Below are 15,854 nucleotides of genomic sequence, written 5' to 3'. Positions count from 1 at the left end.
CGGAAGGACAGTACGGTAAGTGTTTTGACGGGAAGTACACACTGGGTGTATTGGGAGTACAAATAAGAGGCCCAAATCTGGAAGGAAGGCTTTCTGGAGAATCTGACATCTGAAATGGATTTTGAAGGATGAGTCTGAGTAGCAATAATCCTGCCTTAGACCTGAGGAAGGCTGGTCTGAATGCAGGGAATGCTGTGTGTTAGTAAGCAAGAAGATTACAAAACTGCTTAGAAACATGAGTTTTTTGGGATCCCCGGGGATGACAGCTGGACAGAGAATGAGTCTTCCAACTAATTAAACACAGCAGGAAGGTGGGAAGGGGTGGAAGGCGGGAAGAGCAGGAGAGAGCCCACTGTACACAAACCCAGCAATGGGAGACTGAGAAGTTGTCATCGGAGCCCCTTTAACCTAAATCTACCTTTTGCCTTAAACCCGTGGCTTGTTAGATGTAAAAAATGTAACATTCTACACGTTGGAAACATTATATATTTGAATTCAATCTACTATATTTAGTGAGCTCCTACTACATGGCTCGTCTCTGTGCCAGATTCTGGAGTTACAAAATGAACATTAGCATTTATTGAGTTTCAGTGAAGGCTGTGCCTCAGAATCATCTGTGTGACAGCTGCCCAGCACCCCCTCTGGAAAATATGATTTAGTAAGTATGGCCTATGAATCTATATTAAAACAAACACAGAAAAAACTCTATAGGGGATTCTGTTATATAGCCAGGAGGAAAAACTACGGATGAGTCAGGCTTTGTTAGGCACTGTTCTGTGTATCTTATATAATCCTCAAATCACCCTAACATATAAGTATCATTCTCTGAGCTCCTAATCTGTTGGAGAAATACATACATGTGCACAAGTAATCATGGGGATTTGAATAAGGAAGAGATCCCTGTGGGAGAGAAATATATCCATTTACTCAACCCTTATCAGACACTAAGTGCCAGCCACTGGGCTAGGTTCTAGAGCTACAAAGACGAAAATAATGTCACTACTCAGAAACTCCAGGTCCGAAGAGAATATGGGTATAAAAATCTCAAATTTTTGAGATTCAGTAATACTGAACTCTATTCTAATAGTAATATGCAGTAACAAAAGGACCACAGCACAAATGAGAAGTCAGGTCACTGGGAGGGAGGAGATCCTGAGATGCCCATGAAGCCAAGTTTTCAATAATGAACGGGAGCTCTGCAGGCACACAGAGGGAGGAGGCCCATTTGGGCAGAGGAGACATGGTGCATGAGGGGGGACTGAGAAAGCAGCACACAGAAGCAGCTGAGAATTCCTTTGTGGATGGATGAACCCGTCTGGAGCAGACAGACTGGCAGCAACGAAGACAGGAAAGGTTGGTGGGTGCTGGATACTAAAGGAACCTTACATTTAAAATTAAGAAATTGGGAATTTATCCGACAGATCTGTGGTTTCCAAATTATGTATTTCTCAGTGCAGCTCTAACACCCCTTGGAGCCTACCAGTGAGTCATCTGGAGTGGGGAGTGGAGCAAGGTGGGCAGGGCTCTGCCTCTCCCATCCATTTCAACCCTATCAGCTTCACTATGGTGAGCATGGGTGAAAGACTTTTTCTTTTCAACAAAGGATTCCATGATTAAGGAAAGTTTAAAAACCATAGCTGTAGGCAATGATAAACCAGTGAAGAATTCTAAGCATGAGTTTTCAAGATGAAAAGGCTGCAAACAGTGTCAGGTGCTAACGTGATATCAGGAAAAACAAGTACGGAAAAGCATCCTTTGGTTTGTCAAATGGAGAGTGGCCTTACTGAAAACAGTTGGTGGGGGTGGATAGGGAATGGAGAAGAGAATGCGGTGCATAGTGGAATGAATAGGAGGAGAAAATGGGGAGGCTGTGCTCCTAAGAGTCTTAGAAAGCAGTGGAGGGAGATTTGGCCATAGCCAAAGGGGAATTTGTCCATTTCATATGTCTCCCTTCTTTGCTAACTGATCCCTTAACACAGGTTATACGGGTGGGCTTCTGGAAGCCATGTATGTACATACTGCCTCCTTGCTGTAGTTGATTGACCCTTGATGGGGTACATCACCCCAGCTAGGCTAATAGTTCCCTAAGAAATTGATAATTTGGGCCAAGAGAGAAGATACTTTCTCTCCAATTTTTTGGTTAATCTTGAGAGCCGGACCTAGAGAATCGGGTGAAATGAGCTAGAGATTTCAGAAGGGCGAAGTATGTGTGGAAAGGATGGAAAGGAAGGAGCATCCAGGTTTTACAGGTCCTAGTTCCAAATCCTTCCCAAGGTCCACAGAGAGCCTATCATGGGCTTAGGGTAAAACCATCCTACCTAATAATGAACTCTTTATTTTTGCCCCACTCAGATAATGTCTCTTATACACACACACAAGCGCATGTGCACACACAGATCCTTTCTGATACAGAGGGTGTATGCTTTTCTTTCTCTTGTCTTCAAAGAGAAAAGAAAGGTCATTTGAGAGAAAGGCTGAGCATGCGGAGAAAGAGGATAATTGATAGAGCCATTCTCAGAGGAGAATGGAAGATACGAGATCTGGAGCACAAGGAAGAGGGGCACTTTCCTTTGAGATGGATGGATAAGAAGTAAAGAAGATGGGAATGTGCTTGAGTATGTTGGTCAGGGCTAGGAGAGTGTTCCCACCCAATGATTCCTATTTTCTTTGTGAAGAGTCAAAATTATCTACAGTTTATGAGAGAGGTGGGCCACAGCTTGGATGGCAAGTTTCAGAATAGCCATTGCACCAGTAGGCCAGGGATCAGACCACAGACAAATAATACAAAGAGAGCTGAAAACCCTAGTATGTTGTGTCCAGGCCTTGTGTTAAAAGCTTTCACCTTTTGCCTACCCAGCTCCCTTCAAAATACAAATCAGATCACATCACACTCCCTGGCTTAAGATTTTTCCAATGGCTTCCACTGCTTTGAGATATAAATTGTGACTGTATTGCTCAGAAACTAGAAGGGGGAAACACAAAGGAAATGCTTGTTTCGATCTAGTGCTGGGTATGTGACATGGTCCTGGCAGGACCTGAGAAGAGGTTTGGGGGCATTGCAATGGAGTTGTTGAGGTGGTAGAAGAAGGCAAGCCCGGTGGATACCAACAGCCTAGGAGATAGAGAGTCCTGGGGCAGGGTTGGGGTGTCTGAAATGAATGTCTTTGAGTGAGACAGCAGGAGACATTTGAGGCTGAGCTTGTGAATGCAATGGATGAGATGAGGTTTAAGGTGGGAATATTTAAGGACTGTCCAAAGTGACATATTTTGAGACAAAGAGACAAATTTTCTCCTCTCTATAGATGACAGCACTACATCCTACCAATCATTCTCTAACTTGAAACCTGGAGTCACTCTGGGAGTTTAGTCTTTTTTTCCTCCCTCACATTTAGTTGATCATCAGATCCTTTTGATTTTGTTGCCTAAACATCTTCTGATTGCAATGGCCTTGGTTGAAAACCTCTTGACTGCTCTGTGTTTGGTCTCAGTCCTGATAGCCCCAGACCCTTGAGGTACTCCCCTTTAATATTCAAACTGTTTTGTGTCACTGCAGGCTTAAATTCTTCCAATGGCTTCCCATTGCCTTAAAATACAAATTCTTTAGGGTGGCAAAATCCTTTGTATCTGGTTACTGTTTACTTCTACTAGCCACACAGTTCCCTGTGACTAAAGGTCCTCGGAAAAACTTCCTCACCTTTCCTTTCCTCTTACTTTTTCAAGATTCCATATGGCTGCAAGATATAAGAACCCTTACTTCCCTCTCCAGGAGAAACGGCTGTCTTGAGTATGAACAGTCCTCAGAGCTCTAGAGGGGAAACACTGTTTATCTCACCTGTAAACCTCAGAGCCTACCATGGTGTCTGGCCAGCATACCTGCTTAATGGATATTATTAAATGAAGAAAGGATGAGTGAATGTTGAAATCACCTTAGCTGGTGGCAGGAGTTGGGGTGGAGGACTGTGAGTCAGAGGCCAAACATGAGAGTTTACCAGCTGTGTTTTATGGGACTACTACTCTCTTTTGGGGAAATTGCCTTGTCCATTAGGCAACTGTCCTGTGGCCTCCATCCGGACCCACCTTCCTGTAGGAATGATTAAATTGGGTAATCCGACCCTCCTATTTGCTGGCTGGGGACCTGTGTGACCTCTGATGAAAAGATGAGCTGGGTTAATCTGTTTTCTCCTGGGATCTGGGAATTAGGAAACAGATTAAAGTGATAAGCTCCAGGAGCAAAGGTTGAAAGGATACATCAAGAATTGTCAAAAAAATACATAGCAGTTGCAGAGTGGCCCTGAAATTTATTTTTGTGACCTACGGAATGTTTTCTAATATTCTGAAAGTGTTGCCAACATTTGAAAATTGGGGAGGTTCCACACTGAAATCTGGCTACTTGGCTTCTCTTATAGAATCTGAAGGTCTGATATGGCAAAAACATCCTGGAGCTGAGCAGGCACACGGGGCACATGCTTCCCTCTTCACCTGAGCCACTGCCCCTCTAGGCTGCTTACACCTGGCCAGCTTCATTCACTTACATCATCTGCTTGGGCCCTCATAGCCATCCTACACCCAGCCTGTTGAAGGAACCAGTAGCAACGAGGCATTATATGCCAGCTAGGCTCCCAGGGGACTAGAACCCACACAGCAGAGAGGCCACCGGCTGAGAGTTGGGCAGTAGGTGAGAAAGATTGAGGATACAGCCACGAGGAGAAGGGAACCAGTTCCCACAGGTGTCTGGGTTCTTCAGTTACCCAGTTCCAGTAGCTGCCCATAGTTACCTTCATCATAACTCCAGGCTCTAGACATAATTTGCAAGGCAGTGAGCCAGGCTAAGGCAGGAAGTGAGTGAGAAATTAGTAGAGAACAGCAACGAGGACAGTAAGACGGTGGTGTAGCTAGATGACATTAGGCCCCCCAAAGAAATTCTTGTATGAAGGTGGAGTGTTAAGTTGTAAGTTGTCAAGAGTTAGATTCTTGCTGACTATGTATCCTGGCCAAGGGGATCAGGGACAGGGTAATGAACAACTTCTACTCAAGAGGATATACAGTTAAAAGTATCTTCAGAGTGCAGGTGGTTGGGTGGCTCAGTCATTTGAGTGTGTCACTCTTGATTTTGGCTCAGGTCATGATCTGAGTGTTGTGAGATTGGGCCCCATGATGGCCTTAGCGCTCAGCTTGGGAGTCTGGTTGGGATTCTTGCTCCCTCTCCCCTTTGCCCACCCCCCAACATGTGCACGCGCATGTGCACGTGCGCTCTCTCTCTCAATAAATGAATAAAATCTAAAAAAAAAAAAGTATCCTCAGAGGAAAACAGAAGTATTCTGGGAAGGAAGGGCTATGGGTACACAGAGTTCCAGAGGCTTTGGAGGAAGGGACTGGGAAGTCTGGCGAAAAGACATTTGTGAGATTTAAGGTCTAATCACTTATATCCTTTACTAACCTTCACTGTGTGTTGAAAAGAGAAGTCCGTATTTCGGCAAACTGAGAAGGCTTCCTGAAAGAAGTGGCATTTGAGCTGCATCTTTAAAATGAAATGGATGAAAAGGAGCTGTTTCACAGGCAGATAGAGCCACACCTATAAAGGCCAAATTCTAAAGAGGACAGTGGGTGGTTTGCTGTTAAGAGTCTGGTGACATGGGACCTCTATTTAGCTTGAGTCACCCAGCCAGTTATTTCTATACCTTGGGGCCTTGGTTTTCATTACTCTAAGAATAATAGTATTATACGCCTAAGACTCACTATTCTCACCCTAACCCACTTCTAGTATTTTCAAATTTAGGACATACCCTACGGTTGACAACCCCAAATGCTTGCTTTATCACAGGGCAGAAAAAAAATTTAAAAAATTTTTTAAAATTTTATTATTTATTTGACAGACAGAGATCACAAGTAGGCAGAGAGGCAGGCAGAGAGAAAGAGGGGGAAGCAGGCTCCCTGCCGAGCAGAGAGCCCGATGTGGGGCTTGACCCCAGGACCCTGAGATCACGACCTGATCTGAAGGCAGAGGCTTTAACCCACTGAGCCACCAGGGTGCCCCAGAAAAAAAAATTTTTGATAGCATTATCACTAACTGGATGTACGTAAATTTAGCTGTCTGCAGAAAGAAAATGTTCATTATTAACAATTAGCTTAGTTGAGTTATTTTCATTAATAGTGCCATGCAGCTGAATTTTAATTTTGAATCCCCAAGTGTCAAGTTAGGCCTCTTCCAAAAGGTTACACTACGTTGAAGCATTGGAACAACAGTTATTGTATATACAGGTTAGCTGTCATGCATCGGGAATACAATTAAATGTAGAAATGGCCAACTCTCCAAGGCTGACACAGAAGTTATAAATCTAGAAGAGGTTGGCTTGACCAACTGAACTGTCTGAGGACACTTAAGTCTTAACTGTCAATAGTTTCCAGTTATCAAAAGAAGGTGGGTAGATTCCAGGGATATGCAATTCAATTTAAAAAAGAAACCAATTACCATATGAGTTCACTCATATGTGGAATTTAAGAAACAAAAACAAATAAGCAAAGGTAAAAACATTAGAGAGAGAGAGAGATAGAGATCAGGAAACAGCTTCTTAATTATAGAGAACAAACTGATCATTGTTGGGGGGGGGAATGGGTGAAATAGGTGATGGGGATTAAGGAGGGCACTTGTCCTGATGAGTACAGTGACGTATGGAAGTGCTGAATCACCATATTGTACACCCGAAACCAATATAAGACCTGTATGTTAACTAATTAGAATTAAAAACAAAACCTTAAAAAAATAAAAAAAGAAAACCAAGTTTATAAGCAAAGAAGAAACATATATAATGCTTGTATATTCTTTGAAATGTCTCAAAATTATATTGTTAACTTCTAAAAGGTGCTAAAGAGATCAAGATACAACCACTGGTTATGTAAAACATCCTACCATCAAGCTACACTTAGCCAGATGGTCAAAATGGTTATATAAGACTTTAGGCAGTAGAAGTGAGAAGGCTTACATTTAAACTTTGATTATAACACTGAAGAATAAAGTGGTACAATTATGATAATAGTTAGCATTTACTGAATGGTTACTATGTGGCACTGTGTTGTGTTCAGAGTTCTTACTTCAGCTTCAGGGCAACTCTATCAGCTTCATTTTACAGTAAGAAAAGATAGGAGGCAAAACCAGAAAGTTTGCCTTCAGGCTCTCGCTCAGAGCCACTATACTGTTACAACATTTCCTTCCATTTTATGGATATTCTTATGCTTTTTAGGTTGGGTTCCATTTAAATAAAATGGACCTATTGTTGTTGTTGTCGTCGTCGTTGTTTTTTGTTTTTTGTTTTTTTTTTCAGTCGATGTTATATTAAAATCAGAAGTAATGGTAAATACCTGCCTTGTTGGATCAGGTGATGCATATCTTGGAGGGCTCCTAGAACAACTGTGGACCAGTGGGCTGGTGTTGCAAATAAGGAAGTGAGGCTGATTTTCACAACCCTATCCTCTTTGAACTGGTGAAAGCTACTGAGAGAAAAGTTATCAGTAAGGAGGACTGTCTTCGGCGGGTTTGAAAGCGTTTCCTCCGCACCAAACGCCCTACTTCGCCTACCTGTCGGAATCCTGATCTTTCCATGCTCGCCCCAAATACCAGCTCCTTCAGGAAGTAGTCTCTTAGTTATATGAGAAGATAAACGTGGGAGAGATTTCCAAGTTATTAAGAGATGAAGTCAGTAAGTGAAGGAAGGGATTTTATCATTAAGGCTACCCTCACTTCTCTCCCGACCTGTTTCTTTAAACGGAAAGGAAGCGGTGGATCAGTTTATCTCCTCCTTTGATAATTTCTACTCTTCCGATTTCTGCCAAAGCTGTAGGAGTCCTCAGACCTGCAGGCGGCGGCTCCTCCGCGTTGGCAGCTCGGCAGGGCGGGGCTGAGAAGAGGCGGGGGCTCTGAGGAAAGCGCGGCGCTCAGCCACGTGACTTCCTTCCCGAGGAGCCTCAGCTGCCGGCCTCCCAGCAACGGGCGCGTCCCGCCTAACGACTCCTGCGCATCCCGGTTGGCCCTCGGGGACGGCGGTGGCAAGGCGGCACCCACGGTCGCGCTCCTCATTGGCTCGAACTACCGTCGCTCAGGTGCGTTGCCGGAGCGCCCGCGGGCGGTGCTGCCGGAAGCCCCTCCCACCGGCCGCCGGGTTCGTGGCTGGCTGGCGGAGGCTGTCACTCCCGGGCGGTTTCCCTGTGGCCGGCGTTCGGCTGGGGGCGGGAGGAAGAGGGGCCGGACTGGGGCCTGACGAGCCGCCGCCGCTACTGCCACCGTCTTCGCGGCTGCTATGACCAGCGGGCAAGGCGCCCTCCGCAGCTCCGCGCAGCGCTAGTCGCGGCCGTGCGCCCGCCGTCGCTGTCTGGGTCCCCAGCGCAGCCGCTCCCGCGGCTCTCTCGGCTCTTCCAGCGCCGCCTTCGAGGCGAGGCGGAGGCAGGATGAAGATGACGGTGGATTTCGAAGAGTGTCTGAAGGACTCGCCCCGCTTCAGGTAACCGGCGAGGCCGCCGGGCTGCCGTCACCCCGGAGCTGGCCCCCCCCCCGGGGGTGGGGGCGTGAAAGCCGGCCCGCTCAGCGCGCCGAGGGCCCCGCGGTCCGCGTCTTCCGACGAGGCCAGCGGCCGTTGTCGCAGCTCCGGACCCGGCCAGGGCACTGCAGCCCCGACCGACCCTTGCTGAGGGCTGAGGCTGGGCCGAGCTTCTCGCTTCCTCGTCCTCTGCCCGGGGAGGAGCGCTCGGGAGGCCGGGAGCACCCGTCCGCTTCGAGGAACCAGGGTGCAGCCGCGTCCCCGGAGAGTCGTGCCCTTTGCGGGCGCGCGCTCTCGTCCCCTTCCTCTGGCTGCTCCTTGCCCCTTCCTTCCGCTCCTTCCCGTTTCCACTCGCACCCCACCCCCTCCTTGAGGAGCTTGCAGGGCACCCTCTTGCAGTTCACTTAGTTCCTCTTTGCGCTTTTCCGCTCTTACCCGGGGGAGGAAGGAGTGGGGCGACCTGGGGCTGCTGCTGCCTGCGTGTCCCCTGCTCCGGGCGGGGGCGCTCAGGGAGGCGCTGGCGGTTGGTTTGCCCCCGGAGTCGCGGGGGGGAGTGCTTTGACCGAGCGCGTTCTATCCACCCTGGTCAGAGACTGTCTTGCTTTTCTTTCCACTTGAGCTCTCCCCGCTGTGAAGAGGCACGGGGCTGAGCGGTGAGGACTAGGAGAAACTGTGCATTTCTGTTTTGAGAACGGAAGTAGGAGGGCCCTGAAGATTGCATGTCTGTTCCTCTTGCAGCAGCGTCGGCCCGGGAGGGCGCCGATCACGGTCGATGCTCCCAGTGGATCTGTCACCGAAACTGACGTGGTGGCCCTCGGATTCACTGGAGCTGGCCTCCCTCCCCTGTGAGAGGCGGCGGTCCTGCGGGTGTCTAGAGGACTTGCTCTTTATGTTTCGGGCATCTTGGGAAACTCCTGAATTGTTTTTGGAGAATAGTTTTCATAGGTTGTGTTGTACGGTGCACGTATAGGGCTGTCCTTAGGCCTTAAAAAAATAAGGCCTTATAACTGGCGTTAGATAATGACATTTCTTGAAAGTTTTTCCCTGAGCATTGGTGTGTATTTGCCTGCTGATCTCTAGGCCAAGCCTGAGTTGTAAATTCTTGCATCCTTCTCTTGGGAACTAACTGTTCTCATTCTTATCACTGATTTCCCATTCTCTTTTCACTGACAAGAAAAGAATTGTAAAACCGAGGAACTCCTACTTCTAAGAGAAAGTTTAAGAATTTTTTTTTGGTTTTGTTTTGACTTTTGCTTTTTTTTTTTTTTTTTGAGGAGGGTGTTAATTTTATTTGGAGCTTAGGACTGTTGCTTGTAAAAGGCTGCGTCTGGTTTAATTGCTGTTGTTGGTATTAGTTTTTGAAAGTTTTGTTTTGGGTGTGAATTAAAAGGATCCCGAGGGGACACACATGACTTGCTTAGGACAGCTTTGCAGGTTAGAGTCTAGAGTATGTGGCAAATGAAGTAATTTTTAAAGTGTACCTCAGAAAATTCTGCTTTTTGTGAATTCTTATTTATATGACTTGGCTGTTTGTTTTTTTAATGAAGTAACACAGCATTTTCCCTTCTAGAGAATGTGGCTTCTGTTAATTTGCTTCATTTTAAGTTTGATTTTTTAAAAAATCAAGTTGAGGGAAGTGATAAGGAAATACTTGTAACCACTGGTGTTGTTCACAAACCATGTGATGTCTTTGTTTTTGAAAGAAAGGAATCATTGAATGTAAAATAAGAGGGAAAGATACTGATTAAGTTGTATGGAATATTATAGTGAACTTTGTTAAACTTGAATATAATATCTATTCTATTTTAATTCAATATTAGAGATTTTTTAAAGAGTTGCTTCCAGTTATTCCAGTTGCTTCCAGTTATTGTTGGCTGCAAGTTGGGAAGAGAAATCAAGATTCAAAGAACTCCCAATGTCTGGTATACATTTTTGGAACTAGATAAGATTTGTAATAGATGGAAGTAGGCCAAGAAATAAAAGTCTCATCGCTCACATTCCTAATTTTTCCAGTCTTTCTATAACCCCATTACTGTGTAAGTTTGTATAGCATTTGAAAAGAATATTTTAGAATTCTTTTATCCATATGCTTTATATATAAGAGAAACTTGACTTTTAAGAGTATCTGCATTTTGTGTGATATATTGAAACTTTCATATTAGAAGAGAAAATTTGTGAGGGGTGAGCTTGTTGTTTTTGGTTTTGCTTTTTTTAAAAATATTTTTTAAAAAGATTTTACTTATTTGAGAGAGAGAGAGAAAATGAGTGGGGGGATGAGGGAGAAGCTCCTTGCTGAGCAGGGGGAACATCCCCCGCCCCTGACTCCTGCTGCAGACACTTAACTGACTGAGACACCCAGGTTCCCTGTTTTTGCTTTTTGATAGCAAGGCAGCTGCACTATTTTTGTAGTGTTCTGATCGGTTGTGCTGTTTTAATACTAATTCTTACTTTTATTTTCCTCTATAAATGATGCTTAAGGCATTTTAAGTCTGGCATGGGGGCATAACTGCCTTGGGTGCTGTAGAATTGATACAGAAGGTAGATCTTGCTGAAGAAAAATTTCAGCAGTGTTCAAGTTCTAAACATTAATTTGCCTGCTAAGTTGATAAGGAAAATAGGAGAGGGAGAGAAGGATGTTGCTATTGCAACACTGTCTTTAGTAATTTGAATAAAACCAATGGTTACTCTTACATTCCAGTGAACATTTTTTTGTTTGTTTTGTTTTTAGATTGGAAGGCACATTTCATTGTGTAATTTTGTGTAACTAAAAATTCCCTTTATAGTTTTTTAAAAACCGGTCTAAAGGTCAAAATCTTATTCATCTAAAAATCTACAAGAAAGTACATGTGTCTAAGCATACTTTATTTTTAAGTGGGAATTTTCCGTTTTGACCAACATATTTTGGAGAACTTTGAATTTGTTTGAACTCTAAATTAATTATGTAGTTGGTCTTCAGAATTTTATAAAATTTTTTAAAAATTGTGCTTTTCCTTTATTTAATCATATTATGGTTCATGCAGGAAATGAATATTTTGTTTGAAACAAAAAGTTGAATTAATTTACACTTTCTGAATTGTGAAACAGTTTTGCTCTAAGCAGTTTTCAAAAATAAAAATTTTGGCATTAACAAGTCTTCAAAACTTCAGTCTTTACCTGATACACATTTATGTTTTATCCTTAACAGTGTTTACTATGTACCATTCTAAAGGTTTTTCTTTTTTTTTTTTTCAAAAAAAAAAAATTTTTTTTTTTTTAAAGATTACTTATTTATTTGACAGACAGAGATCACAAGTAGGCAGAGAGGCAGGCAGAGAGAGAGGAGGAAGCAGGCTCCTTGCCGAGCAGAGAGCCCGATGCGGGGCTCGATCTTAGGACCCTGGGATCATGACCTGAGCCGAAGGCAGAGGCTTTAACCCACTGGGCCACCCAGGCGCCCCTCTAAAGGTTTTTGATTTGTAGATTCTGTTTCAGATATGATACTTATTGGAGAACTTAGGAAAAAAATCTTAGAAAAGATATTTTGGGGAGAAAGGTTTTAATGGGTGAAAGCCATGACATAAGATGTAGCATCTAACTATATCTGTATTGATTAAATTTGCTCTTAAATGGGTGCCAGTCCTGGCTGTATTGCCACTTTATCTTCCATCTTTACATGGCAAACATAGTGGGTGAGGGATGTGGGGAAATGTGTTTTCACTTATTATGAAGTAGTTTTTATAATTATAAAAGTATTATTATATAGTAGTTTTATCATGAACCAAAATACAGGAATCCTGCTATTCCTGATTGTAACTTGTAATTCCTCATTTAATGTAATAAAGTAGTGTAATACCAACTTAAGTTGAAATAAGAACAAGCTTTTATAATGTGGCAAACAGATTTTATACTAGATGCTTTTAAAGCTATCCTCATTTAACATTAAAATATATTGTGAGGTAGGAATTATCTTCATTTTTAAAATTAAAAAAAATCTCAAGCCTGATATTTTGAGAAGTCAAGTTCACTTAAAAAAAAAAAAGATTTTGTTTATTTATTTGAGAGAGAGAGTGACTGAGAGAGCAAGCACAGGCAGGGGGTGGGGGTGGGGGATGGGAGGTGGAGGTGGGAGGACCCAGAAGCAGAAGCAGACTCCTTGCTGAGCAGGGAGCCCCATTATGACCTGAGCCAAAGGCAGACCCTTAACCCACTGAGCCATCCAGGTGCCCCTAAATTTCACTTTTTAAATGGGGGACTTTCAAATGGTGGACTTGGAAGTGAATTCACTTTTTTTTTTTTTTCTTTTTAAAGATTTTATTTATTTATTTGACAGACAGATCACAAGTAGGCAGAGAGGCAGGCAGAGAGAGAAGGGAGGAAGCAGGCTCCCTGCTGAGCAGAGAGCCCGATGTGGGGCTCGATCCCAGGACGCGGGATCACGACCCGAGCCGAAGGCAGCGGCTTTAACCCACTGAGCCACCCAGGCACCCCCGTGAATTCACTTTTTAATGCTATCTCTCAAGCCACAGGCTTTAGTTGCAGTAATTAAATTTGCATTAAGTCTGTTTACGGTGCCTTTTTTTTTTTTTGGATCATACAGAAATTTAAAAACAGGTTTTTGTGTATTACCTAGAAAAGTTCCTCTATCCCATTATTACTTACAGGATATTTTTCTATCATTTTATAGTAATTTTTAGTTTCATGTAGTGTGACTAGATTTTAGTTTTGAGAATCTAATTTTGTTTTCTTCCTAATGGAAGTCACTTATCCTAACACCTTTTATTGAATAATTAATCTTCTCCCCATTGATTTAATATTATACATCTATACATATGTGGATATTTTTCTGTACTCTACTCTTTTTCACTAATGTATTTATCTATTTGTCAAATACCATTAATATTAGTTATAGTAATTTTCATAATGAGTCTGTCTTGGTATCTGGTGGGATAAGTTTTCCCTTATTTTTTTTCCAAAAATTTAATGGCTATTCTTATATATTTTGTCTTTGTAATACTTTCTTCAATTTCAGAAAAGGGTATGCCTTTTTAATGTATTTTCCCCTTATTTCTTTAGAACTTTTTCTTATAAAATTTCAGTGATGATCCAACTATACACTGTTTACAAGAAACATACTTTACTTTTATTTTTTTAAATAACCATTTATTTTTATTTATTTATTTTTAAATAATCTCCACACCTAGTGTAGGGCTTGAACTCATGCAGGAAACTTACTTTAGATTCAAAGACACAAATAGGTTGAAAGTAAAAGGATAAAAAGGACAAATCATGTGAACAGTACTCAGAAGAGTACTGCAATGACTGTACTAATATCAGCTGAAATAGACCTTAAGACAAAAATTACTAGAGACAAAGGACATTTTATAATGATAAATAGGTCAATCCATCAAGAAGACATAATACCTACAAATATGCAGTTAGGAGAGCCACAAAATACATATGGCAAAACTGATAGAATTGAAGGAAGAGATAGGCAGTTCAGTAATAAGAATTGAAGACATAAATACTTTCAGTAATGGGTAGAACAACTAGGCAGAAGGTCAGCAAGGAAATAGTTGTGAACAACACTATAAACCACAGGATAGGGCACCTGGGTGGCTCAGTCAGTTAAGCATCTGCCTTTGACTCAGATCATGAGACTAGGGTCCTGAGGTAGAGCCCCATATTGGGATCCCTCCTCAGTGGGGAGCCTGCTTCTCCCCCTCCCTCTTCCTGTTTGTGCTCTCTCTTCTCTCTTTCTCAAAAAACAAAACAAACAAAAAAACCCAGACAAAACAAAACAAACATAACAAACCCAACAAGATAATGATAGATACATAATAAATGATAGGTAATAGGTATAATCATAACAGATATAATCTATAGAACATGTCACACAACAAAAGTGAATTCACATTCTTCTCAAGTGCATGTGAAACATACAGCGTAGACTATATGTTAGGCTACTAAAAAAGTCTCAGTAAATTTGAAAGGCTTTAAACCATGCAAAATATGTTCTTTGACCACCATGAAATGAAATTAGAAATGAGTAACAGAAGAAAAATCTTAAAAATTCACAAATATTTGGAAATTAAGTAACATACTGTAAAATAACCAGTGGATCCAAGAAGAAATCATAAAGGAAATTAGGAAATACTTTCAGACCAATGAAAACAAAATCACATACCAAAATTTATGGGATGCAGCTAAAGCAGTGCCTAGAGGGACATTTATATCAGTAAAGACCTATGTTAAAATCATCTCAAATCATGATCAAACCCATCTATCTTAAACTAGGAAAAGGAACCAGCAAACTGATTGTAAAGCAGGAAGAGGGATGAAATAAAAAAGACTGGAGCCGAAATAAAATAGAGAATGAAACAGTAGGAAAAGTCATGAAACCAAAAGTTAGTTTTTCAAAAAGATCCATAAAATTGGCAAGGCTTTAGGTAGTCTGACCAAGAAAAAAAGAAGACTCAAGAGTGAAAGGGAGAACACTGCTATTGTCCTACAGAAATACAAGGGGTTATAAAAGAATGCTGTGAATAATTCTATGACAATAAGTTAGATGAAATGGATATATTCCTAGAAAGATACAATCTATTTATTGAAACCAACTCAAGAAGAAACAGAAAATTTGAATAGACCTTAAAAAAAAAAAAGACGAAATCAGAGAATGAACAAACCATGGGAAACCCTTAATCATAGGAAACAAACTGAAGGTTCAGGAGGGGAGGAGGGTGGGAGGATGGGGTAGCGGGGTGATGGACATTGAGGAGGGAACATGATGTAGTGAACACTGGCTATTGTATGAGACTTGATGAATCACTGAATTCTACCCTGAAACTAATAATACACTATATGTTAATTGAGTTTAAATTAAAAAAATATTTTTTAAATGGAAAAAGAAAAAAAAAGGAATGTCGTCAGGGGCCAGCCTCACATTGGCCTACCAGATAAAAGATAGTTGTGATCTCTTCCAGACACCAGATTGCTACTTCAACTGCAGTCAGCTGCAGGTGACAAAAGTAAAAGGACAAATTGACACAAACCTAGTAATGTTACAGGGGAAAAAAAAAGTGTGCTGGTTATAGTGGGTAATCAGCATATATAATGTTTCTATAGAGTGATCAAAATGCCATCATCACTGTTTGGGGATTACGAGATATATTGAGTAACAAAATGGGTTTCACACACTGAGGAGGAGTATGAAATCTGCTTTAAGAAGAAAATATCAATTGGGGCGCCTGGGTGGCTCAGTGGGTTAGGGCCTCTGCCTTCAGCTCAGGTCATGATCCCAAGGTCCTGGGATCGAGCCCCGCATCGGGCTCTCTGCTCGGCAGGGAGCCT

The 15,854-nt window shown here is 42.3% G+C and overlaps 1 protein-coding gene across 2 annotated transcripts in view; it reads left to right on the top strand.

Moving 5' to 3' along the window:
- Positions 1 to 7,221: 7,221 nt before the first annotated feature.
- ACAP2 (ArfGAP with coiled-coil, ankyrin repeat and PH domains 2) overlaps positions 7,222 to 15,854 on the top strand; it is a 154,988-nt gene continuing 146,355 nt past the window's right edge. For both annotated transcript variants that reach the window (XM_080815008.1, XM_080815007.1), the window contains exon 1: positions 7,222 to 8,492. In XM_080815008.1, coding sequence (XP_080671134.1) covers positions 8,440 to 8,492 — 53 coding nt within the window. In that variant the 5' untranslated portion in view covers positions 7,222 to 8,439. The remainder of the gene's footprint in view (positions 8,493 to 15,854) is intronic.

The sequence above is a fragment of the Martes martes genome (genome assembly GCF_963455335.1).
Source record: "Martes martes genome assembly, chromosome: 1".
NCBI classification, from domain to species: Eukaryota; Metazoa; Chordata; class Mammalia; order Carnivora; family Mustelidae; genus Martes; species Martes martes.
Note: the sequence above shows the minus strand (reverse complement) of the source record. Positions and strands in the feature narration are given on the sequence as shown.